General features: G+C 40.0%; 1 protein-coding gene across 1 annotated transcript in view; it reads right to left on the bottom strand.

Annotated features, from left to right (window-relative positions):
- Positions 1-10,243, bottom strand: part of GCH1 (GTP cyclohydrolase 1) — a 115,400-nt gene extending 105,157 nt beyond the window's left edge. The window contains exon 1 of the mRNA XM_037832666.1: positions 9,766-10,243. Coding sequence (XP_037688594.1) covers positions 9,766-10,105 — 340 coding nt within the window. The 5' untranslated portion in view covers positions 10,106-10,243. The remainder of the gene's footprint in view (positions 1-9,765) is intronic.
- Between the last annotated feature and the right edge of the window lie 11,045 nt (positions 10,244-21,288).

The raw sequence follows: 21,288 nt of genomic DNA, 5'->3' as shown, positions 1-21,288 counted from the left end.
AAGGTTAGCTATCTAAATTTCTGATTTATCAGTTTAGGGCTGACTGCTGACTACTAAAGCTAGGAGAATCTTTGACCAAGTTATTCAAAGAAAAATGCCTTGACCATTTTTCTACTGTTGGTCTTTTTTTTTCACCAATTTCTAGGAGTTCTTTATATATTAGGGTGATTAGCCCTTTGTCTACAAGTTGTAAATATTTCTTCCCAGTTTGTCATTTAACTTCATTTATGAAGTTATTTGACATGTGAAAATTCTTTAGTTGAAGTTACAGATTTATTTCATTTATGGCTTCTAGATTGACTCATTAGACATCTACTTCAGAATTAAAGATATTTATTAAAGAAGTTAATGGTATTAAGTATTTTTAAATTTTAGTCTGAAATACTTCTAAACTTACAGAAGAGTTGAAAAGATAGTCTAAAGGGTTTGCATACACCATTCTTTATAGATCTCCAGCTAATAAATTCATAAAGAATTAAAGAATGAAACATTATTATTTTGTAACTTCTTGTAATACTAAATCTAGGCAATCTAAAACCATCATGTGAAATGCTGATGGGAGATTTTATAATGGATGAATCAGGCTGATAACACCTAAAGCTGATCAATCTTAACATCACAAAAAGATAGACATTTAGCTGTCACCTGATGAAAGCATATGCCACCCCCTATGAAGTATTCTTGATCAAATTTAAGGATTTTGTTTTGTTTTGTTAGGCAAGGCTTTAAATCTAACTACTAGTATTTAAAGCAATTTAGGGGCTAAAGGAACATGTTAAATTAAATCATGAGAATAAGATGAGAAAAACTCAGAATGTGGGAGATTCCTTAGGACAAATGACATTGTCTCTTCAACAATAAATTATCAGGAAATAAATAGGAAGAAAAATTGGAACCAATTAAAAGAAACTTATCGCCCCTTCTCTGTTGGTGCAGCTTCCAAGTACACCAAGGTGGAGCAGCTAAGCCTTCGGGAGCGGCTGGCTGGCATCAACACTCACACTCTTTCCAAGAAGACAACCCGGCTGAGTCAGCTGCTGAAGCAGGAGGCAGGGCTGGTGCCCAGGATGAGAAAACAGAGGCTTAAGGAGTGCAAAATGCTTGCCCGGTATCACACAGCTAGGAAGTGAATGAACCAGAACTCACATGCTTGTGTGTCTGATTCCACGGTCCAGTTGCAGAACTGCCAAGCTTAACTGTGCTCAGCTTTGGGGCTAGAGGAGCATCTGTGATGGGTGGTTCTGTGGAGAGGTCCCCAGAAAAGATTCATACACGTGTGCTGGGTGCCCGTTGCCCCCTTGCGGATCTTCTCAGTCCCCACACACATGACTTTGACCACTTTCAGACGGAAGACAAGGAATTCGATGACTTGGAAGAGAGGTTCCACTGGGTGGCGCTGTGTGCAACTGAGCTGAAGAACAACGTGGCTGCTTACCTGGACCATATGGAGGTGAGGCTCCTGCAGAGTCAGTGCGCGAGGCTGGGGACTGCGTTCCCCAGGTGGGGCCCATTGGACAAGCTGGCAAATGCGTCAGCTGCAGAACCAAATGGATGAGGTCATCCAGTCTCTTGCCGCAAGCCAGAAGAGGGACCACTGGCAACATTCCTTGGCCAACCAACAGCTAGGCTGTGGGCAATTTCTGAGCCCCGTGGACTTTCATGGGTAGATTCTCTGTGGGCCCAAGAACTCACTGGGGTCCAAGCCCTCCAGAGGGACCCTGCCAGACCAGCACCTAGAGCAGGGGTCACAAACTCGGGTGCCTAAGGGGCCAGGCAGATAATATCATCATGTGAAATATACAGGTATATGAATGAGGCAATAGGAGCCTAATGTCTAACAGGCTGTTTATGAGACTTTCTTCAATACAGTTAAACATATAATAATATTTGGAATTAGAATGAATGAATGAATGAACAAACAAATGAATAAAATCTGAAGAGGCAGTCATTACTTGACTCTGACAGGTTGTTGTTGAGAATGTGGGCCCAGTGTGGCCAGCTGTTCTGATTTTAAGGAAAAACAAAACAAAACAAAAACCTAAAATTCAGACTTTTAGGTGCCATCTCCTGATTTGTAAATGTGAGCAACTGATTAAATAAATGTTTAAATGTGATTCAAAAAAAAAAAAAAAAAAAAGAAACTTATCAAAGACAATGTGTGGATCCTGTTCGGATCCTGATTCAAACAAACCAGCTTGTAAAGAGATACCTATGAGAAAACCATAGCATTGCAAACACTGGCTAGATATTTATCATTAAGAAATTATTGTTAATTTAAGATGTGATAATATACTATGGTGTATTAGTAATGATTCTCTAGGGAAACAGAACCTACAGGAGATAGTTGGAAATATTAAGAGATTTTTACAAGAATTTTCTCATACAACTGTGGGGATGGGCAAATTCAATTTCAATAGGGCAGGCCACAGACTGTGAACTCCAATGAAGGTTTTCAATGGATTCTCCAGAAGGAGCTGGCTGGCTGAATTAGAGATGGAAATTCTCTCTTCTGACTGCTGAAATCATCACTTTGCTTTTTAAAGCTGTGGCAACCCATTGCCTGAGCAAAACAGGCCTGCAGATTTTTGGTGCACAGCAGTCTGCATGACCTAGGCAGCTAAATGTTTAACCTATTGTCTAAGCCAGTAAAGAGAAAAAGGGTAAATTGATCTTAAAAATGTAACTTTATGCAAGCAGGTAGGAAGTGAGAGGCTCTTAAGTCTCACAAAAAGAGCAAAATGTAATTGTTCAAGTGTTATTTTAGTCCTTCCTGCACCACCCCCAGGTCAGAATGACCTATTGCTGCATCTATGCTCCCCCCACCCTTAGGAAGGCCTTTGTCTTAAACCCCTATAAAAGGCTTTCTGCCCCCTTAGCACCGCTCAGTCAGTCGTCTTCCCTGTAAACGCCATGCCTGCCGGGCCTGAGAAAGCCATCATGATCTCTCCATGACTTCTCACCCTGTAAGTAAGCCCTGAATAAAAGTTCATGTGTCAGAAAATGCTCATTGTCTTCTTTAGCCTTTGGACTGGCATGGCCCTCTTGGGCTACGACAAAAGCCTTCAACTGACTTTTCTCATTGTTGAGGGCAATCTCCTCAGTCGCTTGTAGATGTAATCAGTCATATATTCGCTCAACTTATTCATGATTTTAAGTTCATGAAATATCCTCACAGTAACAACAAGCCCAGTGCTTGTATGACCAAACAAATGGACACCACAACTTGGCAAAGTTGACATGTGATCTTAACCATTACAAATGGCTATTTAAAGTTCTTATCTTTTAGAGATACATTAAAGTATATTAAATGAAATGACTTATTTTAAAGCAACTTAAAATAATTCAGTGGAGGAAGGTATGTGTGATTCAGGAGAGTTAAAACAAGACTGACCTGTGTTTATACTGATAACCTAAAGCTAGAGGATGAGCACACAGAAGCTCATTGTACCATTCTAATTCTGTGCATGTTTGAAAATTTCTACAATATTTAAGGAGTTTAAAAACTGACTGCAATCCTGACAAACTTTCTAGAGATCTCCTTGTTAGATCCCAGAAAAAAGAAACGAACATGTAGAAGGAGTTTCTAACCAGGGGCCCTACAGTTTATCTCACAGAAAACAGGTGCCCTATAAACTAAAGAATGAAGGCTGTTCAAGGCTGTTCCAGCCACAATGGCACCTCAACCAAAAGGTGGGTAAGACAAGGTCAGATACGTCCATAAGATGAACAACCAGAAAGGCCTGCTCCCCCTAGACAAATAACACAGCTACATTTCAAAGAAGAAGAATGTGTCAGAACCCTAGCAACCAATCAGCCCAGAAATTAATAGGCACTCACCCAACTGAGACACAGGACACACTCAGCAAGCACCCTTCCCCCCCCAACACCCTCCCATACCAACGTGGGTTTTTCCTTTTAAAAATGCTGCTCTCAGATAGAGAGCTGGAGCCATTTTCTTTCTTTCTTTCTGCTGGCTCCCACCTCCTTTCTTCCTCTAATAAACCTTAAACTTTATACTTAAACTTTGACTTGCTGCGTTGTGTGGATTCCTGAACAACTCCAACCTAAGACTCCTCTCATGAGAATTTTGATGTGCCAGAAACAGCCAGTTGCTTGAACTGATAACCTGGAATCATATGCTGGCTGGATATAGAAGAAGCCATTCACCAAACAGTGAAGTTTCTACATGTACATAACTCCAAGAATACAAAGATGTCTAAAGGCTGCCCCTGGCCCAGATGTCAGGAGATCCAGAAGGAATCATTGTGCAGCCTTTCCTGTCTACCTAAATCTCTTCGTTTTTCTTTAGTTTATAATACCATCACCATTTATTGAGCAACTATGCACAGAGCACTGTGACAGGAGGAAGACACAGGAATTAAGAGGGAGTCCCTGTCCTTAAGAAAATAATTCAAACATTCATGAAGTCCTTTGCTTGTGCTGGGAAATCTGCTAGGTACTAAGGATTCAAAGCTGAGTACAGACAGTCCCTTCTCTGAAAGTGTTTAAAAAACTGCTGGTGAGGCTAAAAATAGAAGAAAATTCGAGTGAGTGAATGTCCTCTCAGCATTGAATATAACAAATTTACCTCAGTTTCAGCTTCCTCAAGATTATCCAATCCAAATTATCCCTCACTCTAATCACCATAAACTCAATAGAGAACTTATAACTGAAGGGAACACAGTCATTTGCATAACCTGGAAATAAGAATTGTTCATATAATCTAAAATTCACCAAGATTAGACAGTTGCCCTCTTCTGGTAGACTTTAATACTACAGTCTAACACTACCAATTACTGGGCTCGAATTACACAGATGTACTGCAAATGAGTCAGCAGAGAAATGCCCAGGTGTGAAAGAGTTTCTAGAACTGAACAAAGCAAGCAGGAGATAAAATACCAAAGAGAGAGACTGAGAGTATTCAAATAAGTCAAATATTATTATAATATTATAATAAAAATATTAATTGTAAAATATTAAAATTAAGTTGACTATCAGGGATTATCAATCTCATTCTCTGTCATCCTCCCAGCTCCAAAACTTTCAAGCAATATCACTCTGAGCAAGTTCTCTGTGCTTCAGTTTCCTTATCTATAAAATGGGAATAATATTACCTACCCCATAGGACTATAGTAAGGATTAAATGAGGTAATATTTGTAAAGGACTTAGAATGGTGATCAACACACAAGTAATCAATAGTTGATATTCAGATGTCCATTGCATCATTTCACTAATCCACACTCCCCATCTCCCAGAATAGGTCAAATTCCTTGGCTTAACAGTCTTGTTGAGCTAGTGTTCTTTTCACCCTCACATTTCTCAATTTGAAATCATATACCCATTTGTGTGATTCTCTGATTAATATATGTCTACTGTCCACTAGACTATAAGCTCCATTAGGGCAGTAACCATGACTGAATTTCTTCACCCTTTGTTCCCATCTAATACCAACCAGGATAGATTTGTTCAGTATTTCAAAGTCATGTGTAGTGACTCACACATCAGGAAAACTGTTGATAGATAATATACTTCTTAAAAGGAACAATTAGGACTGACTTTTCTCCCCCAGTGTCAACAACCTCAACAATGTTAATCAACTTTGACTACTCTCCCAAATTCCAGTCATATAATATTTCAACAGCCTCATTTTTTTCTTCTTTATTTACAGCATTCTTTCTGGTAACAAACAGAATTAAGTCCTCATAAGTACTTATTAACAAGATAAACTAAAACAAAGATTGAATTATTAGAGAGTCAAGATTTAAATGAATTACATATCCAAAGCAGCATCTCTTAACGGTGAGATTAATTTTTCTATAATACTCTTTAAAAATCGGGACATATACTTACCTTTCACCTATTTTATGGAAGGAAAGAGTGAATAAATTGACTGTTTTGTCCCCATTCATACCTTAGAAGTTTTAACAATTCTTAGTTCACCATGGCAGTCTGATTTAATAAGTCAGAGAGGTTTGCAACTCCAAAAAAAGAGAAAGAAAACCGTTTGTGACTGCTACCACACTTCGGTATTAAGTGGCTAAGACTCTTTGTATAAACAAAGTATCTAATTACCTTGCATTATCTTTAGGGAATAGATATCATCTTGCCATGAAATGGTTCACGCATGGACATGACTCACTGTTGTGCCTGTGCCTCCTCAAACCTGGTGGGGGAAACAGTCGAGGAGTAGATCACCCATGGTGGTCTGCTCACCAATTATCCATCCCGAATTTTATCCACACTAACAGGATTCCCAAAATTTAGGACACTGTCAAAATGATTTATGAAAACTATTTTGGCAGCCTGGATAAGCTAAAACCCACTTTTTAAAAAAATTCAGTTTTATTGAGATATATTCACATTCCATAGAACCATCCACAGTGTACAATCATTTGCAGTACCATCATATAGTTGTGCATTCATCACCACAATCAATTTCTGAACATTTTCTTTACTCCAAGAAAAAATAAATAAAAATAAGAATAAAAATAAAAGTAAAAAAGAACACCTAAAGCATTCCACTCACCCCTCATCTTACCCTATTTTTCATTTAATTTTTGTCCCCATTTTTCTATTCATCTGTCCATACACTGGATAAAGGGAGTGTCAGCCACAAGGTTTTCACAATCAGTCAGTCACACCGTGTAAACTACATAGTTATACCATCATCTTCAAGAAACAAGGCTACAAGGTTAGTTTGACAGTTTCAGGTATTTCCTTCTAGTTATTCCAATACACTAAAAACTAAAAAAGGGATATTTATATAGCACATAAGAATGCCCTCCAGAGTGACCTCTCCACTTCACTTGAAAACTCTCACTGGGAAGATGGGGGAAAGGTCAGACACAGGTTCATGATGTATCAAGACCTCAGGAAAAAGCAGACCTTCCAATTTAATTAAGTCTGAGTTCTGAATAAAAGCAGTGGAAATACAGGAAAGGTGCCTTATGTAGAAAGGAGATATCACCAAGATAAAATCTTGAATATGAAAGAGGACTAGGATGCAGCTAAAATGAGATGGAACAGAAGGAGATAAAGATGAGATGGTCCAAGGATCATCTTGTGACACTAGACCCAAAAGTCAGCCAGTTCCTGGGAGAGGTTTTGAAGTCTCCTCCAGCCCTCCCTCCTGGCCACAAGCTGCAGCCCAGTAATGAAGAGTAAACAGAGACTTTTACAAGCCTGGTAAAGCCCCATCATATATGACCACAGATTCTCCCATGTAAGGTACACACAGGAAACTAGAGGAAAGTGCATAAGGCAAGGGTCACGGAAGAAGCTGCAGAACTGACAAATCCCCTAGAACACTAGAAACTAGCATCAATTCACATTAAGAGGAATTGAAAAAAAGAATGTAGAGAAGTAAAGTACCAACTTAAAAGACATAGTCCTGTATCTTGTTCAGAACCACAGAAAAGCAACAGTTCAAAGTTTGTTTCAATCTACGGTGGCCATCATGTTATGCTCTCTAAAGACATAAAATATGGGGATTGTGCAAGATTGTTTTCTCTTATTACTCTCTTCTATATTTTCTACAGATTATACAGTGCTTATCTCAAAGTTAAGAATTAAGACCACACAAAGCACTTACTGTACAAAAACCATTCAATTAAAAGCTATTAATTCTTAAATGATTCATGAATTTTTAAAACTTTTTTTTGTGGTAAAATACATATAACAAATCATCATTTAAAAATGTACAGTTCAGTAGTATTTAGTACATTCACAATTGCATGCAACCATCTCCAATATCTAGTTCCAGAACATTTTCATCACCCCAAAAGAAAACCCAGTACGCAGCAAGCAGTCACTCCCATTCCTTCCAACCCCAGGAAACCACTAATCTGCTTTCTGTGTCTAGGTTCATGGACTTTTTAAAGAATAAATTAACACCTGGCAAAACAGTTTTCTAAAGTGATATGAAGTGTGCTTTCTTAGTTCTCTTTATCTCAATTTTGGCTAATGAAACAAAACTTCGGATAAACATTTCTCAAGTAAACCTGTAAGTCACTTTAGATAATTCTGTGACCTGTCTTGAGGTCAGAAATCCCATTGCCTTGGGGTAATTAGTTCCATGCTAGGTTACAGACCCCTCTCCTGTGAATTCTTTTAGGGTAAGATTCCCAAAGTCTGACCAGTGCTGTGTTAGAAGACCACTCTCTGTTGTGTCTATAAAAGGCAGAATAAGCAAGGTCCTAAGAGAGTGTTTCTTCATTACGTTCTTGAAATATCCCACAGAAAACCAAATGTCTATTTTTCAGTTTTTGTATTTTGAAACTACATCTGAGATTCCAAACTTTTGCCATCAAGGGGCAAAAAGTGCACTTGGACACAGAACTAGAGGTCTATTTCTTGGCTTTAGGAGGTAATATTTCCTTTTGGGGCCTCACCCATCTGCAGTTACCCACCCTTCCTTTAGGAAGAACTTTGTTCCTCCCAGGACCTATTCAGCAGTCACCCGATACTCGTTCCAGGAAATGAGGGGCAGGGAGGTTACTATGCTAAATAAGACCGCTATTCTTTGAAAACCGAAGAAGGCAGAAGGCTTCTTAAGGCCAAAGAAATAAATTTCACCAGTACAGAGTATGCAGACTGGAAAACTACATATCCTTAGTCCCAGCTGTAGAAGTAAAATTCTGTGTGCGTGTGTACGCGCGCGCGCGCGGGTGTGTTTTATTTTGTTTAATAAAGACCAGCACCCCTCACCAGGCAAATGGGCAGCAAAATCCTCAAGGCATTTTCCACTGCCCCACCTCGTGCCTCCCCGTGCCTCCCCCAGCCCCCTGGGTGAAAGTTGGGCGGGCCTCGGGCGCGCACAGCACTGAGCCAACCCTGCTTACTTGGGCAGCAGGTCGTGACGGGGCAGAGGGGCGCACCTCGGAGTCCCAGAGCCCAAGGAGACCCCTACTCCCGGAGCAACTGCCGGTAAGACTGATTGACTGCTTTTGGCTTAGGGGGCAGGGAAGGGGGCAAACACGCTTTAAGCAGCAAATGAGCCCAAGAAACCTCACACATCGAACTCCAGTGAAGCCCATGCCCTGAGCCGTGCCAAATTTTGGAAGAATTCTGAGCTGGAGTGAACTTCAGGTGAACAAAAACAGAATTACGGATCTCCGAAAACCCCGGTCCCCTGTCAGGTCAGAGAAAGGGCGGGACTGAGATGGCACAGAACATCACTCGGGGCGCTGGAAGCACACGAAGCCAGGGCTTCACCCCATGCCTACCAAAAAATAAAGGGGGGGGGGATCTAACAAAAGGGTCGACAAAGAAAGCTGTCGCTTCAACAAGAGCCAAGATGATCCTCTGCAGGGGCAAGTTTGGGCCCCACCCACACACCCCCACCCCTACCCCCACCTGCGCCTGGAGCATCACCCAGGAGAGAGGGGCGCCAGGTTCCCGCCCGCCGGGGGGCTCTGTGTCAGCGATCCAGGCAATGACAGCTCCAGGCTCTCGAGGAGAGGGCTGAGTGCAGCGCGGTCCCCGCGACGAGGGCTGCAAGCGGGGTCCCGGGTAGAACGGCCGCTGCCTCCCAGAGCGCCCGCAATGCGCCCCACACGGGGCCCTCGCCTCGACCGGGCGAAAGTGCCAGGGCCGACCGACGGCGGGGTTCGGAAGGTGACAGCACTCGGGTCAGGACTCGGGTCCGCCAAGAGTGAGGCAACTCCGGAAACTTCCGTGAGCCGGCGCGCGCTTCCTACAGCCACAGCTTCGGCGCCCCGCACGCCGGAGAAGCCCGGGCCGACGCGGCCGGAGTTCGCACTGACCTGAAATGGTTTCCTGGTAGCCCTTGGTGAAGAACTGCATGGCCTTGGCCGCCCTCCAGGGCGTCTTGAGCAGCCCCTGCCGCTCGGGGTCCTCACCCAATGAGCGCAGGATAGACGAGTAGGCGGCCGTCAGGTTGGGGAGGTTCAGCTCGTTATCCTCCTCGCTGCGGGGCCGCTGGCCCTTCCAGCCGTCTGCGGGCTGGGCGCTCTTGGACCCCGGCCGCGCGGGCTTCTCGGTTGACCGGCTGGGCCCGGGCCGCGGCGGCTCCCGCTCGGGGAACCCATTACTGCACCTGGAGCCCCGCGGCTTCGCCGGCGCCCGCACCGGGTCCTTCTCCATGGACCGGCCGCTGCTGCCCAGGAGGGACGCTGGGGCGCTTCAGGGGCTGCAACTGAACTTCGCCGGTGGCTGCGAGCAGTAGGCTGCGGCGCAGTCACCTGAGGAAGAGAAGCGACCAGCCTGAGAAACAAACCCAGCCAACAGCTGCAGGCGGCTGGAGAAGCTCGCAGCGCCTCCTTTTTATGGGCAGCCCGCTTCGCCGGCGCCGCGGGGCCTTCCCATTGGCCGGAGCCACCTCGCGTTTCGGCGCTCGCCCCGCCCCCTCTCCCTCCCTCCGCGGGGCTCCAGGGCCTGGGCGGAGGCGCTCGACTCCAGTCTCTACGCTGCTGGCCTGGGGGAGGTGGATTGGACCGTTGGGTGGTAGCGCGATGAGCGGAATCCTAAAGGGGGCAGCTGGCACCGGGCGGGGAGAGGCACGGTCTGGGACGCCTGGCCGGCCCTTTATCTTCTTGGGGCAAAGCGGACGCTGCATTAAAATTGCTCTGGTTCATTGACCCAGTGAAAGACTAGCAAACAAGTGGCCTTCTAGCCAGGAAAGGCACTCGGTTAAGCAGTTAGTAAGGTAACCAACTCGGTGCTTTTACTGCAAGAGAATAAAGTGAGTTGAAGCCCTTAGCTGTTCATTAGTTAAAAATATATCGGATGCACCCGCCAACTACGAACATTCTGGCCGTTGGCAATACGAGTGTTACAACAAGGATAGTATTTGTGGCGGCTAAAACTTTGGCCCCGGAGAAATGGATTTACAAGCCAAGAAAAGTTAGGGCTGTCATTTAAAATCCATTTGCTTTTTTGTGGAAACTTGGTGCTCGATCGTTTTAGAGTGACGTGCTAAATTCCTTTCCCTGGATGTTGATACAAATTGTGAAATGCTATTGATCTGCTGGACTCTTGACATCTGCTTTGACGTTTTCTTTGAAATTAAAAAATCGACTTTTTCCCTCACTTGCAGTATTGTTATGTTATCATGCAAAAGATGAATTTTAAAACGTGTATCAAATTAATATCTCATGGTTTGCTTCAAAGAGTTTCTAATGTTGATTTTTCTGACATATATAAACAGGTATTAATAGCCTCAGGATCAGACAAACCAGGAGGGAAGCCCCTGGAATTATTCTATAGGAGTTAAGCAGAACAGTCACTATTAATTAGTAATTAGTATTTATTGGATGTCTATTCCAGGCATAGCACTATTCCACATGTTCAGGAAAAAAATATGGTTATTGCCTGGCTGTGTATGCATCCTTAGTCTAAAATAGAATAAATTTTCATGTCAGTGTACTCTTAAAAGATAATTATTGAATTCCTATGTAATTTACATATCAATTTATATAAATCAAGAAATATGATCCTCCCTTGAAAAAAAAAGCTTACTTGTCACTCTCCTATTATTTATTGTAAGTTTTTCCCCATAGGCAAGATCCTGCAAATGTTTTTCTTCTAACTGTATACCTCCTGGTCAGAATTATCCACTGGATCTCAAACTGTTTCAAGAATAGTTTGAGATCCCGTAAATAATTGAGACAATATTCAAAGGATGCCCTTGCATTTAACAAAGAAAAACAGCAATACCAATCAAGATACTTTAAAAATGGAAAAATTAAATGGCAATGTTTTCAGTAAGAATTTTTGTGTCATTTTTGCCTTTCTTTAAAAAAAATTGTAAACATTAATTTATATCCTATTCCCCAAAGACATTCTAATTGCATTTTATCCCCCTAATTAACATTTTATTATAAAAATGGCCACTGAGACATCAGCACTTTTGTTGCCAAAAAGCCAAGGAGTATTGTGTGTGTGTGTGTGTGTGTGTAAATTCTCCCATTTCTTGGGCAGCAGTAGAACAGAGAGGCAGATGAGTGAGACACAGTGACAAAGACTGAAAAATGCAAGGCTACAGAAATGAACACAGAGAGACTTAGCAATGGTGATGGGTAAACTGTTAGGAATTTGGCAAAGGTAATCAGAAAACAGCAAATTTCTTTAAGTGCACAAGGTTCTATATTTGAAATTCAAACTTTGGAGAAGATTCTGGATCAATGTGGAAAGGTACATAAGAAGAGTGACCTTACCACATGCCTAACTCCCAGAAGTAGGACTATACAGTTGACAGAATCCTCCAAATATAGTGAGAAGCAATCTGAATGGGGTTCTTTCTTCTTACCTTTCTTCTCTTCCCCCTGAGGAGGAATGGAACAACTTTTGGAGAGAAAATGGGAGAATGTGAACACTGTAATTGTCTCTCTGAGGCAGAAGGGAAGGCTCCAGAGCTCCATACTGAGTTGAGGAAACCAGCAAAGCCCAAAGGTACCTCACAAAGGAAGGATAGACAACTCTATTCATGTGTCCCTGGCAGAGGATCTTTAACATCTCAGAGTAAAGAGAAGATACTAAGAAAGAGGGATGCTAACAGACAGTACACAACCTCAGCTGAGCTCTGTCCCAGCCTTCACAATGCCTCACAGAAGAAAGGATGTAAAAATTGTTCAATCCTCAAACTGTAGCTTAGGACTGGGAAACAAATGGGCTTCAGGCATACTGGGGGAAAAAATCAAGAAGTCATCCTCATGATGACAGAAAGAAAATGTCTGGAAAGTCACCCAAGCATGGGCAGGAGGCAGAAAAACAGCATGGGAACTGCAAACATTCTAGGGCCAAATAAAACAAAATTAATCAAAGGGGGAAATTAGCATAGTATGCTGAATTCAGGAAGACAGTGAATGCAACTGAGAAGAAATCACAGCTCAAGGAACAGAAGAAAATTCCTCACAAATGTTTTATGCTACAGAACAACTTAATAAAAACATGAATGCAATAAGACAAAAGCTAAAATGATAAAACAATGGAACTGAAAAGGGAGATCTAAGGAAATAAATTGAGAACCATCATCATCATCATTATGGAACTAATAAATTAGAACCATGTACAAAATAGACACTGTTGGAAACTGGATTACTGACATAAGGAAAGGCAGAAGATAATCACAATGAATATAGATTTAAAGGTAAAGATTAAAGCTATTTGAGGAGACAAAGATGATCCAACATAAGGATAACTTGGGTTTGTAGGATAGAACATTCAAAAAATGGGAGAGAATGTAGTCAAGGACATAACAAAAGTGTATTTCTCTACCAGAAATAAATTGTTGCATTTATGGTTATTTAATTTTAAACAAGTGTGACAAGAAAATTCAATGGGGAAAGAATAGTGCTTCAAGAAATGGTACTGGGGCAATAGGATATCTACATAATAGAAAAATGAAGTTGGACTTCTATCTGACAACATATACGAGAATCAACTCAAATGGATCGAAGACCTAAATGTAAGAGTTAAAATTATAAAACTTTTAAAAGAAAACATAGGAGTAAATCTTGATGACCATAGATTTCACAAAGAATTCCTAGATATGACAACAAAAGCACAAGCAAAAATGAAAAGATAAATCAGACTTCATCAAAATTTAACTTTCATGTTTCAAAGGACACTATCAAGAAAGTGGAAAGACAACTGAAAGACTGGAAGAAAATATCTGCAAATCACATATATGATAAGGGACTTGTTTGCAGAAAATGTAAAGATTTCTTAGAACTCAATAGTAAAAAAGCAGACAACCCAATTTTAAATTGGACAAAGTATTTGAATAGACATTTCTCCAAAGAAGGTATGCCAATGACCAATAAGCATCTGAAAGAAAATATTATTATCCTTAGGGAAATGCAAATCAAAACCACAATGAGATCACCTTACCCTCACTAGGTTGGATATAATTTAAAAAGTGGGCATAAGTGTTGACAAAGTTGTAGAGATATTGCTGTCAGAATGTAAAATGGTACAGCTGCTTAGAAGATCCTCGAAAACTTAAGCAGAGTTACCTTATGACCTAGCAATCCAAGAGAATTGAAAATATATGTCCACACAAAACACTTGCACATGAATATTTGTAACAGCCAAAAAATGGAAACAATGCAAATGTCTACCAACTGACAAATGACTAAGCAAAATGTGGTATATCCATACAATGGAATATTATTCAACCATAAAAAGGACTGAAGGGCTGAACCATGCTGCAACAAAGATGAACAGAAAACGTGCTAAATAAAAAAAGTCAGACACAAAAGGCCATGTATTGCATTATTTTATTTATATAAAATGTCAGAAAGAGTCAAATCTATAGAAACAGAAAGTAGATTAATGGTTGCCAGAGGCTGAGGAGGAGAGGGAAATGGGAAGTGATTGTTAATGGGTATGGGTTTATTTTTTGGGTGGGGGATGAAAATGTTCTGGAATTAGTACTGATGGTTGCGTAATTTTGTGAATATTCTAAAAACTGCTCTATTGTATACTTTAAAAGGGTGACATTTAAGTATGGGAATTATATATCAATTAAAGAAAAAGGATATTTCATATAAAAATTAAAAATACAAACCATGTTCTAGAAAATTTTGATACAGAATGTCTAATACCAACTTTGATAATATTCAAGGATAAAGAGGTTTTAAGCATCTAGGCATAAAAAGAAAATCACCTAAAAGGGATTGGGAGTGAGAGCATAGACTGACCCTCAATTTCTCCATGACAACTTACATTGAAAAAAAAAACTGAGAAAAGTTTTTAAGCTCTTAAGGAAAGTAAGTCATATCCACTGGAAAAAAGCATCTAAATATAAAGATAACAGGTAGACCATCACAAACATGTGAGAACTAAGGAAACGCACCTCCTATAAGCCGTTATTGAGAAAACCATTTGACACAAAATGTTACTAATTAAGAGATAATTAAAAAATAATAATTCAAGAATGAAGGTGTTTTGGTAAAAATGTTAATATTTAAATATGAAACAAATTTAAAACATTTAAATAAAAATTACTAAATATGAAATCAATACTAAACCTTAGGATTTCTTATTACAGAAAAGAATGCGAACAATATGGATCTGGAAAATATAATAATACACTTTAAAAAAAAAAACAATCACCGGGGAAAGGGAGGGAAGATAAATCCTCACATTTCACAGAAAGGAGCCAATAATAATATCTAAATTGAAATATAGTAATAATCAAACAATGACAGAAACCACTTAATGGTTTTAATAACTTCTTTTTTAACTTTAGAGGAACCATTAAATAAATAATGTTACTTGTGGTGAAAAAACAAGTGCTTATTTCAAAATTGATTTCTTCAGATTTGCTTCAGATCCTTTTTCTCCTATAAAATTTAAGTAAAATGAACATAACCAAGATGGCAGCATGAGATCTTCCAGGATTCCACTCTCTTCCCAGACAAAACCTTTGAAAACAAACAAAATCTGGCAGAACCATCTTTCTCACAGCTCTGGAAAAGAGATAAAAGGCTGTAATAACTGGACAAGTGTTGAATCAAGAAATGGCAATTTAAAAATGGTAGGAAATTATACCTCAATAAAGCTATTTTTCAATAAAATAAAATAAATAAATAAATAGAAATAATATGAAAAAAATGGAAGGAAACCCTCATGGTGCTCCAGGTGGCTCTTCTGCCACCCCAGTCACTCCCCCCAACTCAGCCTGGAGTTGGCCTGTGGTCCTATTGCAGGTCTCTGGTCCTGGTTTAGTGGGAGGGAGCAGTGGAGCCCTTGTGCATATGCTAAGGTGCGTGTAGATCTGTGCCAGTCTCTCTGGTGGCCTCATGAGGGACTGAATTAGGACACACGTTTCAGGCTCAGCCTCCCAGAACTTGCCCTGTGTGTAGCTGTATAACACTGTAGGAAAGCAGTTAAATCACACCTGCATAGAACAAATGATTGCCCACCATGAGATATACAGGTAGCACCCAGGATTGCGAGGATACATGATTTCCTAGGAGAAAAGGAGGCATTAGGATTTGTGTAAATGGCAGAAATCTGAGGGCCACATTCATGTGCAGGACAAGACACATGCTCAGAAAAGATCAGAAAAGACCCTACAACTGTTGCTTTGGGCTATTCTTTAAACTTATTGTTAGGTACAGATACAGGCCAATATGGAAAGAATAAGAAAGGTGTTTTCTTTTTTTTCTTTTTTGCTAGCTCCTGGCATTCAAGAAAATCTCTGTGATAACCCAAGCTGTATACAGTCTTAAAGAACAGAGGCTCCAGTGATTAAATTCCAGGAATAATAAGTTAAAATATCAAAGTTTGAGTATGCAGCAAGAGATTACAAAACATGCAAAGAAACAGGAAATTATAGTCCAAGCAAAGAAGCAAGATAAATCAATAGAGACCATCAGTGAGGAAGACCATACCTGGGATATACCAGACAAACAGTTTAAAAAATTTTTCCTATGTTCAAAGACCTGAAGGAAAATACAAAGAACTAACGGAAATCAGGAAAATGATAGATGGACAAAAAAAGATTGTCAATAAAGAGAAAGAAATCATAAAAAGGAAGAAAACAGAGCTGAAAACCACATTAACAGAAATTTTTAAATTCCTTAGAGGGGAGGAACTGGGGAAAAAGGCAGAAATGTTGGACATGCCAACCTGGGTAATTAGTGATATTCTCACAAACTTTGAGGACTAGCAATTCAGTAGGATGAGACCTCAATCTTGGGGCTTGCCCTTATGAAGCTTGTTACTGCAAAGGAGAGTTTAAACCTACTTATAATTGTGCCTAAGAGTCAACCCCAGAGAATCTCTTTGTTTCTCAGATGTGGCCTCTCTCCCTAAGCCTACATGGCAGGTGAACTCACTGCCCTTCCCCCTATGTGGTACATGACTCTCAGGGGTGGAAACCTCCCTGGCAATGCAGGACATGACTCCTGGAGATGAACCTGGACCCAGCATTGTGGGACTGAGAAAATCTTCTTGACCAAAAGGAGGAAGAGAAATGAAACAAAATAAAGTTTTAGTGGCTGAGAGATTTCAAATGGAGTCAAGAGGTCACTCTGGAGGGCATTCTTATGCACTATGTAAATATCCCTTTTTAGTTTTTAGTGTATTGGAATAGCTAGAAGGAAATACCTGAAACTGTCAAAATGCAACCAGTAGCCTTGATTCTTGAAGGATATTGTACAACTGTGTAACTCACATGGTGTGACTGTGTGATTGTGAAAACGTGGTGGCTCACACTCCCCTTATCCAGTGTATGGACAGATGAGTAGAAAAATGGGGACAAAAACTAAATAAAAATAGGGTGGGATGCGGGGGATGGAATGTTCTGGGTGTTTTTACTTTTACTTTTATTTTTATTTCTTTTGGAATAAGGAAAATGTTCAAAAATTGATTCTGGTGATGAATGCATAATTGTGTGATGGTATTATGAACAACTGACTGTACACTGTGGATGATTGTAGGGTATGTGAATATACCTCAATAAAATCATATTTAAAATTAAAAGAAAAAATCCTTAGAGGGGATTCAACAGAAGATTGGAGCAGATAGAAAAAAGAATCAGTGAACCCAGAGATAAGATTTTGAAATTATTCATCTGAGGCAGAAAAAAAAAAAAAATGAAAAAAGTGAACAGAGTATGAGAGAACTGTGTGACCTAACAAATGTAGCAATATATGCATTATGGTAATCACACAAGAAGAAAAAAAGAAAACAGGAGAAACAAGGCTAAAAACATCCCAAATTTAATGAAAGACATGAAAATACAGCCTTCTTTGCAAAAATAGAAAAATTAGTCATCAAATTCATATGGAAGGGCAGAGGACCCTGAAGAGCAAAAGCATCTTGGAAAAAAAAATCAAAAAGTTGGAGGACTCATACTTGCTGATTTCAAAACTTATTATAGATCTACAGTAATCAAAACAGCATGGTACTGGCACAAGGACAGATATATAAAACAAAGGACCAGAATTCAAAGTTCAGGAATAAGCCTTCACATTTATGGGCAATTGGTTTTTGACAAGGATGCCAAGTCCACTCAGTTGGGAAAGAGTAGTTTCTTCAAACAATGGTGCTGAAAAACTGGATATCCACATGCAAAAGAATGAAAGTGCAGCCCTGCCTCACACCATATATAAAAAATTAACTCAAAATGGATCAATAACCTAAATACAAGAATTAATACTTTAAAACTCTTAGAAGAAAATGTAGGAAAATATCTTTAAGACCTGGTATTAGGCAATGAATTCTTAGACTTTACACCATGAACATGATTGACAAAATAACAATAGATAACTTGGACTTCCTCAAAATTAAAAACTTTCATGCATCAAATGACATTATCAAGAAAGTGAAAACATAACCAGTAAAATGGGAGAAAGTATTTGGAAACTGTATATCTCATATGAGTTTAATATTCAAAATACATTTTTAAAACTCCTATAACTCAAAAACAAAGAGACAACCCAAATTTAAAAATGGGCAAAGGATTTGAGTAGATATTTCTCCAAAGAAGGTATACAAATGGCCAGTAAGCACAAGAAAAGATGATCAAAATCATTAGCCATCAGGGAAATGCAAATCAAAACCACCATGAGATACCACCTCACACACACTATAATAGCAACTTCTTAAAAATGAAAAATAAGAAGGATTGTGGGAAGATATGGAGTAGGGAGCTCCAGTACTCAGTCCTTCCACCAAAACAAGTATTAAGCTGGCAGGAACTGTCTGAAACAGGTGTTTTGAAATTCTGGAGGCCAGAAGAACACTGTACAGCATCCAGGGAATCACAGGAGGAAAAGGCTGATCAATTACAGCAAAGAACAGTAAATTGTTTTCTCTGCACACAGCTACTGGTGCCCCTCCCACCATGGGATCCAGCCCCTGGCTAGCTCACTGGTGACAGAAAGGGATAGGAAAATTTTCTTCTGCAAGACCATAGGTGGGCATGGCCGATCACAGCTTTTGATTAGCAAAATCAGATCACTGGAGGCCCAGCTCTGAGGGGAGCCATTATTTCAGCCTGCCCCAGACAGCAGCAGCAATTGATTCAATCCACCTGGGCAAAGTTGGTGGCAGCCATTGTCCAACCCTCCTTTGACAAGGGCAGCAGCATTGGAGACTCAAAGATGCAGCACTTCCTCAGGTCTATGGGGGACAGTTAGTTGAAGGGCTGCATTTGCTGGGCAGGCCATGAAAGCTCAGATTCAGGAAGTTTTCAGAAAAACTCTTTGCACTCTTCCTGATTCCCTCCCCCGGGCACTCCAGAGTAAGTCTGCACCCTGTTTGTGGATCCCTCACCCTGTTTTAGCTGGGGAAGACTGACTTGGTAAAGTCCTATCCAGCATGCCCTTCCTCTCAGAATTTGTCCTCCAAGCAAAAGCAAGTTGAGACAAGGAAAGGAGTGTAATGAACTATAGAATCAGACAGACTGGGTCAAAGGATTGCTGGCTTCAAACACCTGGAAGAATGAGGTCTGTCTCCTGAGAAACAGAGTGGACAACCAAACTCCTCTAAATATGGGAACTCCAAAACAACTAACAAACCAAAGACCAGGACAAGAAAGAGGGCCAGAAAGACAAGGAAACCCCGGCACACAGCATTCACCTTGAGCAGAACTTCCTGTCAGGAGTGCTAAAGCATGGAAAGTCTCTGTTTTTTAACCAGCTAGTTATAAAACCAAGAAACAGACATATCAGGGAATAAATCCCAGAGTTAACATTTTAAAATATTAAAATATACAGCGTGCAGCAAAAGACTACAAGACAAACAAAGAAACAGGAAATGATGGCCTATCCAAAGGAAGAGGCTAAAAATACAGAAAACACCAATGAAGAAGACAAGAATGTGGATATAACAAAGCCTTTAAAAATGATCTTAAAAAATGCTGGGGAGATGAAGGAAAACACAGAGAAAGAACTAAAAATTATATAGGGGAAACAATGAATGAGCAATATAAAAATCTTAGTAAAGGGATAGAAATTTTAAAAAGGAATCAAACAGAACTATTAGATTGAAAACCATAATAACAGAAATGAAAAATGCCCAGGAGGGTTTCAAGAGCAGATTGGAGCTGGCAGAGAAAAAGGACCAGTGAACTTGAAGACAAGACACTTGAAATGAGTCAGGCTGAAGAATAGAAAGAAAAAAGAATTATTAAAAGTGAAAATAACATAAGATGTCTCTGGGACACCATCAAGTGCACCAATATAAGCATTATGGGAGTCCCACAAGGAGGTAAAGAGAGAAAGGGGCAGAAGGAATACTTAAAGAAATAATGACAGAGACTTTCCCAAACTTAGAAAAAGATTAAATATGCACATCTGAGAAACCCAAACAGGGCTAAATATGAAGTAAAAAAAAAACACCCTGTCTATATATTAATAACTCTATCAAATGCAAAGAACAAGAAGAGAGTTCTGAAAGTTGCAAGAGAATGCAACATGTTACCTACAAGGGAGTCCCAATTAGTTGGAGTGCTGGTTTCACATCAGAAACCATGGAGCCAAGTAGGCAGTGGGTTGAAATACATAACTGCCAGCCAAGAGTTTTATACCCAGCAAGACTTTGTTTCCAAAATTAGGGAGAGATTAAAACATTCTCAGATAAACAAAAGCTGAGGGAGTGCATTACCATGAGACCTGCCCTACAAGCAATGCTAAAGGGAGTTCTTCAGATGGAAAGGAAAGGATACTGAAAAGTGGCTCAAAGCAGAATAAAGAAACAAAGACCTGTGGTAAAAGCAACCATCTGGGAAATTATAAATGCCTGTATTATTGTAGTGTGTTGTTTGGCATATAACTCCACTTACTTCTTACTGGTTCTAAAATGCAAATGCATAAAAGTAATGATAAATCTATGTTTTTGGGCATACAACATAAAAAGACACAAGAGGTAACAAGTACAAAAAAAGGTGATAGAGGGGTTTAGGAAAAGTATATATGCATGCTATTAAGTAGGTATCAAACTAAATATAATTGTTATATAGTTAGGATGTTAAAATTTAACCTGTGGTAACCACAAAGAAAACAGAGGAAAATATATCCAGATAGAAGTGAGAGGGAACTCAATATGGCAAAACACACAAAAAATCAAATTAAAATAAAGTATGGATTAATGAAATTGAGGGACAAAAAAAGTATAAGACTTACAGAGGCTAAATAGCAAAGTGACAGAAGATAGTCCTGCATTATCAGTAGTCATTTTAAATGTAAATGGATTAAACTCCCCAGTAAAAAGGCAGAGATTGCAGAATGAATAAAAAAGCAAACCCTACTGTATGCTGTCTGCAAGACACTCACCTTAAAGATACAAGTAGGTTGACAGAGAAAGGATGG

The sequence above is a fragment of the Choloepus didactylus genome, chromosome 4, assembly GCF_015220235.1.
Source record: "Choloepus didactylus isolate mChoDid1 chromosome 4, mChoDid1.pri, whole genome shotgun sequence".
Classification (NCBI taxonomy): domain Eukaryota; kingdom Metazoa; phylum Chordata; class Mammalia; order Pilosa; family Megalonychidae; genus Choloepus; species Choloepus didactylus.
Note: the sequence above shows the minus strand (reverse complement) of the source record. Positions and strands in the feature narration are given on the sequence as shown.